The sequence below is a fragment of the Podarcis muralis genome, chromosome 12 (assembly GCF_964188315.1).
Source record: "Podarcis muralis chromosome 12, rPodMur119.hap1.1, whole genome shotgun sequence".
Classification (NCBI taxonomy): domain Eukaryota; kingdom Metazoa; phylum Chordata; class Lepidosauria; order Squamata; family Lacertidae; genus Podarcis; species Podarcis muralis.
Window position 1 is genome coordinate 10225386 of NC_135666.1, and position 16549 is coordinate 10241934.

At 46.9% G+C, this 16549-nt stretch overlaps 1 protein-coding gene across 1 annotated transcript in view; it reads left to right on the forward strand.

Moving 5' to 3' along the window:
• Positions 1-14037, forward strand: part of CSRNP1 (cysteine and serine rich nuclear protein 1) — a 33021-nt gene extending 18984 nt beyond the window's left edge. The window contains exons 2-5 of the mRNA XM_028750560.2: positions 1367-1574; positions 9247-9506; positions 10668-10964; positions 12729-14037. Coding sequence (XP_028606393.2) covers positions 1391-1574; positions 9247-9506; positions 10668-10964; positions 12729-13775 — 1788 coding nt within the window. The 5' untranslated portion in view covers positions 1367-1390 and the 3' untranslated portion in view covers positions 13776-14037. The remainder of the gene's footprint in view (positions 1-1366; positions 1575-9246; positions 9507-10667; positions 10965-12728) is intronic.
• Positions 14038-16549: the final 2512 nt, after the last annotated feature.

Below are 16549 nucleotides of genomic sequence, written 5' to 3' on the forward strand. Positions count from 1 at the left end.
ATTTTGAAACCATAGTCCAGGCATCAAAATTAACTTAGAAGGCGTGTCCTTTGGGCCACACACAAACCTTAACAGACTCTGGATCCTGGCTCCCACCGGTGCCTTACACGCAGAACGGCTTTGTTTTCATAGAATCGCAGTCGCAAGGGACCCCCAAAGGTCATCCAGTCCAACCCCTTGCATTGCAGGAATCGCAGCACTTACCTCCACAGGGACAGGGGTCCAGCAATCTGCATTAAGCAGCCTGTCCCTAAAGCATGTTGTGGACATGATTCGCCACCCCAAGGGTAGAAATGGCTTCTGTTCACTAGGGCTGGGCCATATCTGGTTTTCAACATTGCGATGTGTCACCGGATAAACATCACGATATACCGATATATCGCAATGTCTGGAGGAAAGATGGAGCTTGGTAGAGGAATTGGCTGGCTTCACGGTTTTCCCCGCGTCGTGATTTTTGCCAGCGCCGGTGCTTACAATTCGGGGAGAGCTGAGCTGGTAGAGTTAACAGGGTTTTCAGGAATCGAGAGATTCCAGCCACAGGTAAACTGTACAGTGGTACCTCGGGTTACAGGCGCTTCAGGTTACAGGCTCCGCTAACCCAGAAATAGTACCTCAGGTTAAGAATTTTACCTCAGGATGAGAACAGAAATTGCACGGCAGCAGCAGCGGGAGGCCCCATTAGCTAAATTGGTACCTCAGGTTAAGAACAGTTTCAGATTAAGGATGGACCTCCAGAATGAACTAAGTTCTTAACCCGAGGTACCGCTGTATTGAGAAGCATGCTGCCTCCCGACAGTGGAGTGACGACCTAGCCATCGTGGCCAGTAGCCACACAGAGCCTAATTCTCAACTAGGTTTGTCTAATCCTCTTTCAAAGCCACCCAGGTTGGTGGCAATCACTTCATGGGATGATGATGATGATGATGATGATGATGATGATGAAAGTTGGGAGTCCAGCCACGTCTGGCAGGCAGTACAGTCATACCTCGGGTTACAGGCACTTCAGGTTGTGTTTTTTCGGGTTGCGGACCGCCGAAACCCGGAAGTACCGGAACGGGTTACTTCCGGGTTTCGGCGGTTGCACATGCGCAGAAGTGCTAAATCGCAACCCGCGCATGCGCAGACGCGAGTTGCAAACGTGCATCCCGGACAGATCACGTTCGCAACCTGCGCCTCCACTGTTGAAGGAAGTTGCTCTGATTAGCTGTAGCGCCGTTTAAAAGGCTGCGTGGCTCGCAGCAAACAGCAAGGCAGATTTCTGTCTGTCTCTCCTTTTCACGCCGGGTTTTATTGCAGAGCCTCATCCCCAGTGTGACCCAAAAGATTGCTCAGTCATTTTCCCTTTCTTCCTCTGCTTTCTCTTCAGTTATATGAAAACCTCTCGCTAACCATGACGGGGGTGCTAAAAAGAAAATACAATGAACTGGAAGACGACGCCCCCTACTTCTCCTCATCTTCCTGCTCGCCTTTCTCTTCCTCCTCGTCGGCGTCTTCAGGCTGGGACTCGGATGAGGAAAACTCACGAGGAGGAGGAGGCATCAAGCCCAGCTTGGCCTTGAGCTCCGATTTCACCCGTAAGTATATTCACTTCTTACGTTACGCCTTCTCCTCCAAGGAGGTCGCGGCAGCGAAACGCAGTTCTGCTGCCCCGTTTTTGGCCGCACAACGATGCTGCGAGGTAGGTTAGGCTATGCGAATGAATCGTAGAGCTCAAAGGGGGGACCACAAGGGTCATCTAGTCCAACCCCCTTGGCAATGCGGGAATCTTTCGTCCAACGTGGGACTCGAACACACGACTCTTGAGGTTAAGATGGAGTGTGCGAATGTCTGAGTTGCCCAAAGCCATCCACTGAGCTTCGTGGCTAAAGTGGGGTTTGAACGTGGGGTCTCCGTGTTTCTGACTGAGCACTCTACCCACTACTCCACACTGCCTCTCTCTAATGTGGACTTTGCATTGGCCCAAAGTTTTTTGCTTCTCTTCTGGAGTCTGCCTATTCCTGCTGGTTTGGGAGTTCGCAATATGTTTGCAGAAACCTTCTATGCGATAGACGTGGGAATTACCTTACGAGTTGCCTGTTTACACGCGTGAAACGGAAATGGTTGAAGTGATGGTGTCAGGCAGGTATGAAGGAGGAGGGGAGGGGGCAGAAAGTCATCGTGAGAAGTCCTGGAAGAGCTTTGGAAGTATTTGTCTGCCGCTCTTCATAGCAACACATTGCTGGGCAGTTCCCTACCCAAAGGGAAGGAAAATTGAGTTTGCAGTGGGTGAGAATCCTGCATTTTGAGAAATGCTTCTCATGCTTCTCAAAGCGTGTTAATTCAAGTTAAGTGATTATTTTTTTTAATGTTAAAACGAGCAATTAAATGTTGACAAATTAGCTTTAGGCACACACTTTTTTAAAAAAATAAACGAAGAATTAACTAGCTCATTGAATACAAGTGGAATTCAGTTACGGGCATTCCAGTTTATTCAGCAAAATATCCAGTGTGCTAAATTAACGTTTTCTGGCTGTCCTCAGTGGAGGCTTGCACCATCCTTCCCCTCCTGCCATTGATAATGGCTTCCAGTTTTGCATTTTTCACTAAGCCTCTCCACGGACTGCACCTAACATCCTGCAGAGATGCTCTCCGCTGCCCTTCCAGTGAAAGGCAATAGTTTTAATCGGTAAATCTTGTACCAGACTGCTGGGACTGTTTTGCTTCTGAGGTCCACTTAGGCGACGCTTGCAAACCGGCTGCCGTCTCCAAATGCCTTGGAAGTCTTGTAACAACAAAGAGGCTTTCTTTTTGTGTTCTGGCTTTTGTGCGGCAACAATGAACTTTCTGTGTTCTCCTCCTGGCTTGTTTGGAGGGGGGGAAGTGGGGGGAAGCATTGCAAACCATTCGAGGGATGACTGCAAATGCTGAAGTCTGATATTAACAAATATTTCACTTTATTTCTCTCTCTCGGTAATATGTGTTTATATATTTTGACATTACTGAGCAGAACCGAGAGAGACGAGCCAACTGGCTGGCAGGGGGAGAAACCTTTGGATAGGCTTGCAGTAATCAAAGCGAGCTCTCTGGTGCATCACTCCAACGGCTGGCTCATATGTTTTTGCCTCTTAATGGGGCACTAGATGTGCAGAAGCTTCAGTGTGCCTGTGTTGGTCACTGTCTGTAACAGCTATCACCGGCATCTGCAATGGAGAGCTCTCTTCTGGCCTTCATTCTTGCTCACCATTGTTGGGCAAGAAGTGCTTAGAGCAAAAGAAAAATCGTCCACATTTGAACTGAGTCCCAAAGCCATTTTCTTGAACATTTTGGGTGTGTGGTTTTTTTTGTAACTTTTCACAGGACTTGTGAAAGTATCTTGCTTGCAGTGTTTAAATGCATGCATACATAAAAAGGTAAAGGGACCCCTGACCATTAAGTCCAGTCGCAGACAACTCTGGGGTTGTGGCGCTCATCTCGCTTTATTGGCCGAGGGAGCCGGCGTACATCTTCCGGGTCATGTGGCCAGCATGACTAAGCCGCTTCTGGCGAACCAGAGCAGCGCACGGAAATGCCGTTTGCCTTCCCACCAGAGCGGCACCTATTTATCTACTTGCACTTTGACGTGCTTTCGAACTGCTAGGTTGGCAGGAGCAGGGACCGAGCAACGGAAACTCACCCAGTCGCAGGGATTCAAACCGCCGACCTTGTGATCGGCAAGCCCCAGGCTCTGTGATTTAGACTGCAGCGCCACCCGCGTCTCTACATGCATACATACATTTTAAAAACCATCTTGGTTTTAAGTTGCATTTTTTAAAAATACATTTGGGGGTTGCAAAACTAGCCGTAGTTCAAATCGCGCAAGGCATTGCGCATCATCTCGGCTTCAGGAAGATCACGGACACCTTGACTTTTTTTGCAAGTAGACTTTTTTTCAAGGTTACAGTACCTTAAATGATGACCAGCATGCTTTCTCTCCCTAGCAAAGCGCGTTTGGTGGAGGTAGGAGGCGAGCTGGAAACTGGTCACTATAGATACTACATTTTTAATCCTCTGCCTGCAGATTCCTGAGCAGCTGTTGAGCTTCATTCCTCTCCCCCGAGAGGCCTGGGAGCCTCATTATTTAATATAAGGAAGAGTTGTGCCAGTTTTTAAGTAAATGGATTCCAGATCGATCTGGCTAAGCCAGCACAGACGTGTCTCACAGATGCACTTAGATTGGTTTGACCCCTGCGTATCTCCATTTAATTGAATTCAGTAAATTGCCATCTTAAGCTAAACTGCTCCAAGCTAAGCATTGCGACATTATTCATAGCGGACGGAGAGCCATTTTTGCGTGTGTTTTATTTATAGCAAAAAAAAAAAACCCACAAAAAAACGAGCGAGCCTCTTTCTCTGCGATTGGAGACGGATGCGAGTCCACCTTGAGAAATCAGTGCAGGGTATTCCTTCAAGTTGCCTGTGTTGGAAAGGAGTAGCTCAAAACCGGGACAGGAGTGTGAAGTTGTTGAATCTGCAGCCCATCTGCATAATTTGGCAGCGCAGGGTGGATTTGCATGCTATTTGTGGAGCCACAGCAGGTGCCAGGCCACAGCTGGTGGCGACGCAGGGCTTCCTTTGCGATTGTCCTGGAATTCGCAGCCCCGGAGATCCCAAAATGGCCAGCATGAGGTCTTACAGATGACGGATAATGGAGTTAGCAGCCCCTTCCCACGTGGTTTTTGAGTCTAGGATAATGTGGGGTGCGGGTCGTATCCTGCCGTGGCATTTGGGGGGTGGGAGGGCAGGATGGGACATGGCAAAGACGATGTAAAACTTGCGGTTCCCAAACTTTGTATTAAATTTTTACAGGTTATTTTTTAAAAAAAAAATAATAATCATTTAAAGCAGCGAGAGGGAGAACTGAGGCATATGCTAGCAGTTCGCCGAAAGGGTGATCCCACATTTAGTTTTTAACTTTATTAAATATATATCCCGCCTTTTCTCCAGGAAGCTCAAGGCAGAATACAGTGGTAAGGTAAAGGTAAAGGTACCCCTGTCTGTACGGGCCAGTCTTGACAGACTCTAGGGTTGTGCGCCCATCTCACTCTATAGGCCGGGGGCCAGCGCTGTCCGCAGACACTTCCGGGTCACGTGGCCAGCGTGACATTGCTGCTCTGGCGAGCCAGAGCCGCACACGGAAACGCCGTTTACCTTCCCACTAGTAAGCGGTCCCTATTTATCTACTTGCACCCGGGGGTGCTTTCGAACTGCTAGGTTGGCAGGCGCTGGGACCGAACGACGGGAGCGCACCCCGTCACTGGGATTCGAACCACCGACCTTTCGATCGGCAAGTCCTAGGCGCTGAGGCTTTAACCCACAGCGCCACCCACGTCCCGAATACAGTGGTACCTCGGGTTAAGTACTTAATTCGTAACCTGAAACTGTTCTTAACCCAAAGCACCACTTTAGCTAATGGGGTCTCCTGCTACCGCTGCGCCGCCGAAACACGATTTCTGTTCTCATCCTGAAGCAAAGTTCTTAAACCCGAGGTAATATTTCTGGGTTAGCGGAGTCTGTAACCTGAAGCGTATGTAACCCGAGGTACTACTGCTTCCCTGCTTCCTATTTAATCCCCACAAAAACCCTGTGAGGTAGGTTAGGCTGAGAGACAGCAACCGGCTTGAGGTCACGCAGCGAACTTTGCAGCTGAGTGGGGATTCGAACCCTGGTCTCCCAGCTCCTAGGCCGACACGCTAACCACTACACCACACTGACTTTCAAGCACTTGCCCTGTGGTGCTCCTACCCAGAAGAGGGGTGTGTTTGTGTGTGTGTGGCTCAGTGGCTTGCTGAGTGCAAGTTTAAGGGGGAGGTAAGATTTGAACCCAGGACACACAGCTGGTGGCAGCGCTTTCTTTGTTTCTGCCAGAACCTCTGACTCGCTTGCCACCCCCTGTGAGATTCTGCAGGCTGCAATTCTGCATTTCCTGTGGGGTTTTCCTCGCTGCCGACACACTTGCATGTTTGTGTGTCTTGGTGGCATAGCTGTCAATGTTTCCCTTTTTTTAAGGGAAATTCCCTTATTACGAATAGGCTTCCTCGCAAGAAAAGGGAAAATTTGACAGCTATGCTTCGTGGGCTTTTTGTTTTTAAAGCCTCTTTTTCATTTGAATTTGCATTAGGCAGAAGTACCCGATTGCACCGGTAAGGTTAAACATTAAAAAAAACCTCCCCCAAATATATATATATATATATACATGAAACACATCGTGCAGGTGCTTTAAGATAAACCAGGCACTTGAGCTAGCCATGTTTACATTGGGATCACCTGCCTGTGAAGAGAAATGGCTTTGCAGCTGCTTTTAAATTAGCCCCTGGAGATTAGGCTTGTAGATTTACAGTTCCTCCCAGAGGGCAGCGAAGGAAATGTCCTCAAAGCTGCTGTTTTGATGATCTTGTGTTCTCTCTCTCTCCGCCCCTCTCGCAAGAAGCTTCACCAACAAAACTGTTTGGGTGTCTGTGCTTCCTTTTTAAGTAAAGTGGACGGGAGGGTGGGGGGGGGGGAGAGAAATCTAGTCTGCAAACCCCCCCCCCCGACTCCCTTGGCTTGACAGCGCGCAGATGGTGCGCTTAGACGGCCGGAGTAACGTGCAGTGAATATTTCATGTCCCTGGTTGCTGTCGGGGGAAACACGTTTCCTTGAGAAAACTGTCACGAGCCCAGGAACGCGGCTGCGTCTTGTGGAATCTGCTGGCTGGCAGGACGGCATCTGGGGGGGTGTGTGTGGTGTGACGGCGCAAGTCTCCCGGCCGAAACGAGAGCCAGCGCAAATGTGCAGCAGCGTATAGTACAGACTGTGGGGTGGGGGGAGAGGGACACACTGTAATATTTCCACATGTGCCTGAGTCAGAGGCAAAAAATGGTCCAGCTTGCATTTAAAAGCTGAACCTGCCGGATTTTGCACCTTCCAAAATAATAATAATAATTATTAATAATAATGAATAATAATAATATTTATACCCCGCACTCCCCAGCCAAAGCCAGGCTCTGGGCGCCTAACACCAATAAAATTTCAATAAAAACATAATAAAAGAAAAAGAAAAAAATTAAAATACAGTGGTACCTCAGGTTAAGAACTTAATTCGTTCTGGAGGTCTGTTCTTAACCTGAAACTGTTCTTAACTTGAAGACCACTTTAGCTAATGAGGAAAATGCACACGTTCATAAATTTACATATATCACACAGGATAGCAAAACAAAAAGGCACTGTGCTTTTGCAAAAATCTGTGTGCAAGTTAGGAGGATAAAATACGGATGGGTTTTCATGAGAACTTGTTCGTTTTGAGAAAAACTGTAAGTGTGGAGAACTGAGCTTGAGATGGGAAAACGAGAAAGTGATTGATAGCTCTGCCCTTCCTTGCCTAGTTGCAGTGGGGGCTGCTGCCCCTAGAGGTGGGTAGAGGAATTGCAGTCCAGACTCTCTGCAGAGATGCCCTCTGCTTTGTGTGACTTGCAGACCCGGTGATGGTAATGCTGATCTATCTTGCAAGGTTGTTGTCAGGAAGATGGAGAGCATGCATATGAAAGGCGTCGGACCCTCAAAAGGCCGAGTAAGGGCGTCAAGAGGATGAAAAAATAACATAATGAATGCCTGCTCTAGATGAGCTGCCTTTCCCCCTGTTTTACTTTTATGCATGGGTCTTTCAAAGTGGTTGGTTAGCTCTTTTTTAAAAAGCCGCTTTGAAAAATTTAGTTAAAAAAAAAAAAAAGGAAAGCAAAAAACCCAGCACTTCCATTTTTAATAAGAGGCAGTATGGTTTAGTGGTTAGAGTTTTGGACTAGGCGCAGCCAAACCTAGGTTTGAACCCTTATTGTAAGGAAAACAGTCCCCTCCCCTTCTGTTATCGCCATCAGAAACTCTTTACCTTCAACCCTCAACACTTGCCCCACTGTGTCTAATTGCAGTGATAATGTAATATTCCTGAGCAGCTAGATTTCTGCTTGTGGGGAAATGGTTCCTTCTCGCGCCTCCAATCTGTCTGTTTTTGGAGTCTTGTATTCATATTTATTATTCATATTTATTGAATTTATATACCGCCTTATGCTCAGAGGTCTCAGAATAAATTCAAAATATAAAACCAAAAAAATACAAAATCAAAATAAAAACAACAACCGATTACCCCCTCCCCAAAAAAAAAAACATTTTAAAAGGGCGTAGGATGTCAATCAAATCAACCAAAGGCCTGGTTAAAAAGGAACGCTTTTGCCTGGTGCCTAAAGGTGTATGATGAAGGCGCCAGGCGAACTTCTCTGGGGAGAGCATTCCACAGATGGGGAGCCACTGCAGAGAAGGCCCCGTTCTCAAGTTGCCATCCTCTGGACCTCTCAAGGAGGAGACACACAAAGAAGGGCCTCAGAAGATGATTGTGTCAATGAGTACTTTTACTATGTAAATAACTTGGTCTTTTTTATTATTATTTCTTTGTTGCTTCTTTATTTTTCCTTTTTTCCTTTCTTTATAAATTTTCTATTTTATATAATTTTCTTTTTCCTACCTGTTTTAAGAGATAGTACATAATGTTTGTATAGACATGCAATTTTTTTTAATGAATAAAGAATTATTTTTTTAGGGAAAAAAAGATGATTTCAGGGTCCGGGCAGGTTCATATGGAAAGAGGCGGTCCTTGAGGTATTGCGGTCATGGTGACCTTTTGTTAAAAGACACTTCAGTGTTGTAAACTGTTTCCCCCTCTTGGTTTTCGAAAAACCGGGTTTCTAGCCCTCAATGGTACAGATAGGAGATGGAAACAGTAAATATTCATTCTCTTTTAATACCCTGTTGTTGTTGTTGTTTAGTTGTTTAGTCATGTCTGACTCTTCGTGACCCCATGGACCAGAGCACGCCAGGCACTCCTGTCTTCCACTGCCTCCTGCAGTTTGGTCACTCATGTTTGTAGCTTCGAGAACACTGCCCAACCATCTCGTCCTCTGTCGTCCCCTTCTCCTTGTGCCCTCCATCTTCCCCAGCATCAGGGTCTTTTCCAGGGAGTCTTCTCTTCTCATGAGGTGGCCAAAGTCTTGGAGCCTCAGCTTCAGGATCTGTCCTTCCAGTGAGCACTCAGGGCTGATTTCCTTCAGAATGGATGTGTTTGATCTTCTTGCAGTCCATGGGACTCTCAAGAGTCTCCTCCAGCATACCCTATAATACCCTATTCTCAGCCATTGATTATGCACTTTAAATGACCCACTGCAGCAAGCGCTCACCTCACTTCCTCTTCTTTCTCTCTCCCAGCCACCTCCATCCTGAAGAAAAGCAAACGGTTGAAGCGCAACAATGTGGAGTTTGACCGGGTCACCGTCTTCTACTTCCCGCGCTGCCAGGGCTTCACCAGCGTGCCCAGCCGCGGGGGCTGCACCTTGGGCATGGTCAGCCAGCACGGCTTCTCCCGGGAGTTCACGCTGGCCGAGTTTTCCAAGGAACAAGAGGCCGTCCGGCGGGAGAAGCTCAAGGAGCGCTTGAAAGAGGAGAAGCTGGAAGCCCTGAAGTGGAAAGTGAGTGGTGGGACACCGGGTGGGCGTGCAGAAGGCTGCTCTGGGTTTTTAACACACAGAGGCGCCTCTAGCTGTAAAAACAATTTCTGGTCGTTCTTGGAATATGCAGAAATAGCCAAATTAATAGGGAAATTAGACAACAGGGCGAGGAAACATTTCGAAAAGAACGGGGGAAATTTATGTCGTATATAGGAAAGATAAGATGAAATAGGAAAACCAGTAGAATTGGAAATAAACCTCATAACGAGAAAGATTAAGAAAAGTGATGGATAATGAAAATAAGAAGCAAAATGTATAGAGATTAAGACAACTAACAGTAGTTGTAAATAAATACAGACAGACAACAAGAATTGTATAAACAGGAGGATTTATTTGTTTATGGATATACTATGGACAAACATGGAAAATGAATAACAATATACAAAATGGATAAAAATAATGCGATAAAATTATATGTGATATAAAAAAAACCAGAAGAAGGAAGGAGGGAAGTAAGCGCTTAGGAGCAAGTATAAATGTAAAATGCAAAACATTATGAGTATGTGGAGTATGTACCCGTATTTTTCGCCCTATAAGACGCAACAGACCACAAGACGCACCTAGTTTTTTTGTTTTTTTTATAAAATATTTATTGAGTTTTCACATTTTATATAAACATAACAAACACACAAAGACACAGACAAACATGTACAATTTCAAATTCTTACTTTCATAACCACATTCTCTGACTTCCCCGCACCCTCCCTTCATGCATCCTAATTCCAATAGTTAGTTCAGCAAGTTCTTATCTCTTATCTTTACAATATTAATATCACCTAGTTTTTGGAGGAGGAAAACAAGAAAAAAAAATATTCTGAATCTCAGAAGCCAGAACAGCAAGAGGGATCGCTGCGCAGTGAAAGCAGCAATCCCTCTTGCTGTTCTGGCTTCTGGGATAGCTGCGCAGCCTGCATTCGCTCCATAAGACGCACACCCATTTCCCCTTACTTTTTAGGAGGGAAAAAGTGAGTCTTCTAGAGCAAAAAATACAGTAACTGGAAAACTAATAAAGATTATTTGGACAACAAGGAGGGTTTTCTGATTTCAAGATGGTGGCCATCGCACGCACTTAAAAGGCGCTTCCGCTTCTTACAAAAGTTCCCTCTGCGTTTTTCCAAACAGCTCACCATGAACGGTACGAAGGAGTCGGAGGAAGCCAACCAGCTCACCACAGAAGACATCTCTGACGATGACATCGACGCCAGTGCCACCGAGCTGGAAGACGGCTTCTTCCTCCAGCCGTACCCGGCCAAGAAGAGGCGAGCTCTGCTCAAAGCCATGGGTGTCAAGAAGATCGACAAAGAGGAGAAGCGGGAGCTGCATAGCATCCGCCTCTCCCGGGAAGACTGCGGCTGCGACTGCCAGGAGTTCTGCGACCCCGAGACGTGTAGCTGCAGCCTGGCGGGCATTAAATGTCAGGTGTGTGTGAGGAGGGGCCTTCTTGGCCGGGCTTCTTGCGGGGAAGAGGGCTTATGGGACCCAGTGTGGGGAAAGCGGAGATTGCCCTGGGAGAAGCTGGTCTTCCGCTGCTTCTGGTATGTTGGGCCTGAGAAGGAATGATAATAGTAATTTATTATTTATACGCTGCCCATCTGGCTGGGTTTCCCCAGCCACTCCGGGCGGCTCCCAACAGAATATTAAAAACACGATAAAACATCAAAACATTCAAAACTTCCCTATACAGGACTGCTTTCAGATGTCTTCTAAAAGTCAGATAGTTGTTTATTTCCTTGACATCTGGTGGGAGGGTGCTGTACAGGGCTGTAGCCACTACCAAGAAGGCCCTCTGCCTGGTTCCCTGTAACCTCACTTCTCACAGGGAGGGAACGGCCAGAAGGCCCTCGGAGCTGGACCTCAGTGTCCAGACTGAATGATAGGGGTGGAGACGCTCCTTCAGGTATATAGGGTCGAGGTCAGAAGCTCCAAGACGAGGAAAAAGCCTTGGAGGATGCTGGGGTGAACAGTTGCTTTTGCTCAGAGGGCAGATGAGAGACGGCAGTTCTCCCACCAAACAGATATTGGCCAGCCTTTCCACACTGTTTTTGTTTATCTATCAATTTATTTAATTAATAAACCACCCTTTACCAGGGCAGTGTACAACATTAAGGACACATCGTACCGAGCGTAAAAATGAAAGCAGCATAATAAAATAACACAGTCCCCACCATTTCAGCTTTAACAGGCCGTAGATTATTTAATGGCCAAAAAGCATGGGCAGTGAGGGATGTTTTTGCCTGGCGCCTAAAGACGTGCAATGATGGCATCAGGCGAGCCTCTCTGGGGAGAGCATTCCATAGACAGGGAGCCACCACAAAAAGGGCACTGTCTCGTGTTGCTACCCTCCCGGCAAGTGTAGACACAGAGAAGTTTGCAGCTCCACCTTGTTCCTCTGTGCCGAGCTGGGCATAGGTGCAAAAGAAGCCGCCTTATACTCTGTCAGGCCAATTTGGCCATCCAGCCCAGTGTTGTCTACACTGACTTGAACGTGACTGACACCAGGTGGGGGCACCTTCAGTCTTCTCTCTTTGACACCTGCTTAAAATGTTACTTCTTAGGTGAGCCTCTCCAGACATGTAGAAGTCACAGGTGTGTTGGCAGCTGTATTAAAACACAGGGAGTGTTTTGGTGTTGCTTTAATTACTTATTTGTGTTTTTATCTTGTATGGTTTTTATCTTGTGAACCAACCTGTGATTTTTTGCTAAAGGGAAGTGTAGAATTGTTGCTGTTGTTATATTTATACCTTTCCTATCTGGCTGGGTTTCCCCAGCCACTCTGGGCGACTTCCAGTACATATGAAAACATAATAAAACATCATGCATTAAACACTATCAGATACAGGCTGCCTTCACATGTCTTCTAAAAGTTATGTAGTTCTTTATTTCCTTGATATCTAGAGTGTTCCACAGGGCAGGTGCCACTACCGAGAAGGCCCTCTGCCTGGTTCCCTGTAACCTCACTTCTCGCAGTGAGGGAACCGCCAGAAGAATAGCAGCCCAGCACTATTAAAAGCCCTTTCCTTAATTTTTGTTGTTGAATAAAACAAAGAGAAATGCAATTGTCAGACTTGACAGGCTAAAAGCAAGCAGTTGAACCAGTTATGAGCAGGTCCTTTTTTAAAAAATAAAAAGTCAGGCTTAAAGGTAGAGGCCGTGTGACTAACATCTAGCCCCTCTGCTCCCCAGATGGACCACACGTCGTTTCCCTGCGGCTGCACCAAGGACGGCTGTGGCAACACAGAGGGCCGGATCGAGTTCAACCAAGCCCGGGTGCAGACGCATTTTATCCATACCATCATGAAGTTGGAGCTGGAGAAGAACCAGCCCAGCCCTGAGAGGAGCCCAGACCCCGAACCCCTCTTCCGGGACCGGCTGCTCCCCTTCGGGTGCCCCGTGGGCAAGGCGGCGTTTGAGGAGAGGACGGTGCCGCTGGCGCCCGCCTTCCAGTTCAGCACGGACCTGGAGGCCATTGGCGAGAACAGCTGCAGCAGCGACATGACCGACTCCTCGGTCTCGTCCAACCAGAGCGAGGACCTGGAGGAGCCGTACGAGGCCGTCCCCTCCGAGAAGTCGCAGTCGGACGTGGACGACGACGGCCTGGCCCGCATCCTCCACTTCAACGACTCCGACACGGAGGACGACAGCAGCGCCGCCAGCAACTGCCAGGACAACCTGAGCTCCTTCCACCCGACCGGCTTCTTCAGCGTGGACGTGGAGAACCAGTGCGCCACCGACAAGTTTGGCTCTGGCCAGCCCTTGAGCCATCCGTCGAACATCACGGGGTGTTTGGATGAGAACGCCAACCAGGGGGTGAGCTGTTTTCTTGAGGAAACTTTGCCCAGGCCAACCCAGGCTGCGGGCGTTCCTTCCTGTGCCCCCTCTTCTTCCTCCTCCTCCGCCGTCGCCGCCTCAATGGAGCAAGGCTCCAGGAGCTACATGGATCTGAGCCTCTCCTCTGACTCTCTGGATTTCTTCCAGTCCTTCTCGGACTACAACCTTGGACCCCTTTACAATTCGTTGAAGGAGTACGAGAACCTGGACAACTTTTCGGCGCTGCAGCTCCAGTTGCCAAATTTCCCCAGCTTGCCCCAGCCCGGGGATCAGAGCCCGTGCTTTCTGGAGTCCCTCATTGGCCTGTCCGAATCTGTCCCAGAAACCCCTGCGCCTTTTACAGACAATCAGCTCCTAGAAGATGCCATTAAGTCCTCTCTCATGGAAACAGTGAAGGTTTAAATGCTTTTGTTTTTTGGGAAAAGCCGAGGAGGGGGAAACCCCCCTCAAGAAACTGCCAACCCCTTCCCGGAAGAGAAGGAAACGCTACGTCATATTTTGTTCCTTTTTTCAGATACTTTGGAGGAAGGCGAAACAAACTCTGCAGCCGCAATCGGTTTTCTTGCTGTTTGTGCAAAAAACTTGGCGTTGGGGGTGGGGAGGGGGTGGAAGACAATTTTTTGCTAAACACAATTTACCTGCATTTTGTATTTTGGGGTGGGGGCACGTAAGGGAGGGGGCGGGGAAAGACCTCGTGAGAAATGCGTTGCTCGTCCACAAAGCACCTTCTGTGAACGTCTTCAAATGTTTGCAGACAATTTTCTCAAGCTACTTTGGGAAGTCTAAGTATATATAATTATATTTATTGTGGGTGGGGTGGGGTGGGGGGAAAGGATTTGCTGAAGAGTTTGCTCTTGCTTAAATGGGAAGAGGTTTACAAGGAAGCAGAATAAATGACACAACACACACTATTATATTATAATTCCCTCCATGCCCTCTATTTATTGCAAACCTCCACAGTTTTCAAGTAGCCTTCGAAGCTTGAACTGAGCGCCGAATCTTATTTAAATTAGTCATACCTCGGATGTATTATGTGTACAATCATAATTTTTTTTGCATAATATATCTGTATTTATTTATTTCGTGTTCATGCCTGGGTAGGACTGTGGTTTATCAAGGACCTGCAAATAGCCCAAGCCTGCCTCAGTGGGTCTCTTTGTTCAGGTGCCCCATTTTGCCCTCTTGGTTAAAACACTGAGGAGTTGTTCTATTTTCAAGGCCGTAAAAGACAACCCCCCCACCCCCTGTCTTTTGCATAAGCCCCATATCCACACTACAAACCATTCTGGGCTTCTAAATGGAACTTCTCAGAACTTTAGTCATCTTAGGAGAGAGTTGGGAAGACTCCTTGAGAGATTCCCCAGCCCCTCTTCTTGGATCGGAGAGATTGTGGACCTTCTGAATCTCAGAAGCCAGACCTTCTGGGTGTTGCCAGACTAGGACTCCCATCATTGCTGGCTTGGGCGTGATGGGAGCCAGGGAAGCTTCAAGAGTTATGGGGCTCCATTTCTTCCTTAGTGGACCACAGAGGTTACTATTAGGAGGTTGGCTTTTAAACCTGTGCAGTAGCTTTGCAGTGCAGATATGAATGCAGAAATGGGGAGTGTCGTTGCCACAAAAGGTGCAAGTGAAAGGGCCTCTCTCTGGGTCACACACCTGTGGTGTAGGAGAGCCTTTGAATTTCTGAGCATGCGGCGCATTGGCTGCTGCAGCTGAGCATGAAAGACACTCTCCATGCATCACTGCAGCGCTGTGTGGCGCAGGACTCAAGCGCTGTATCACAAGGTTGTATGTCGCCATAACCATTTGAAAAATGAAATCTCAGTTCCGTTCTTTTGTGCGCGATGTCCATCATTCTGCCAGGGGCAATTATAAGGAGGCCGGGAACTATGAAGAGAGAGGGAATAGAATGAACTATTTAAAGGAGAGAGAGGAAAGGTTAAAATGGTGTGGTAAATTATTTTGTAATTTATTTAATGTCCTTAAGGATTTGGCCATGAGATTTTTTTGATAGAACCAATCTGATCTATTACTATGCTGCCTGAATATATAGAGGAACCAATTCTGGAGCTGCCAAGGTTGCAATTTTTTAGAGGAATGGAAAGAGCAAAAATTGCAAAGGGGGGGGGGGCGGTGGGGAGCAAAAGAGTGTGCTTGCAAGCCTTAGGGTGCTTTGGGATATCTTTGGGGGTCTTAACCCACAATCTTTAGCCAGGGACTGCAGTTTCAGTACTGACTGCCCATGGCGCTATTAGCAGGAGGAGTAAGAACCATCCAGATAAATTGCGCACCTTTTCTTTCAAAGATTATTCTCTAGTGAACTAGAATCCCACTTACGGGAACAGGTCAAAGATGGTTTTCAGTAGAATTCCCTTAGGCCATGAAAAGTTGACATTTAGGATTTTGTTGGTTAACCTGATGGTTGGACCTAGTGGCTGTGGTTTGGGTTTTGTGGTTTGTTTGTTTTTTAAAAAAGTGGCCTAAGCTTCGTTAATGGAAATAGATGGAATTCTTGCCTCTCCTGAGATTGGAAGACCTGCACTTTGACCTCCCAGAGATGTACAAAGCACCCAGAATTCCTTCCACATGGGAACCTTTTGGTTGGAAAGACTTTGCCCCATCTGGTCTATGCAAAGAGGGGTCCCCCCCCCCTTTTTACAAACCTGCGTGGTAAAGAGAAAATGTCTACAGAATAATCTGGCATCTATCTAGTGCAAAGGGGTTATCCCACTGTGAGAAAACTTTAAACATCTGCTTAACTTTTTAAACTATACATACGTATATATACACCGTTTTTTATTTAATTTGTGGGAGTCTTTTAAAATAATAATAATAAAAAACCCTCAGCCTACTTTTTTTTAATAAAAAAAAATGCTTTGGCACATTTGGGGTTGTTTTTTTTTGGTACTGCTTTTTCTATTTTTGTTTTCATTCTTTGGCACTAAAGCAACAATTTTTAGAACATTCCTGCGTTCCTTTGCATACGTCATTTAAAAATGAATGTTGGGAGATTGAGGGTGTTGGAAAAACCCTCCTGCCTTCATGATCCTCCCCCCTCTAATTTATTCATTTCTTTGTTTCGTTTGTTGGTGCCAACTTCCTGCTCCTACTCACCCCAGGGGTGCACTGATTTGTAAATAGATATGTATTTTCCCCCTTCTGTACCTTGTATAAAA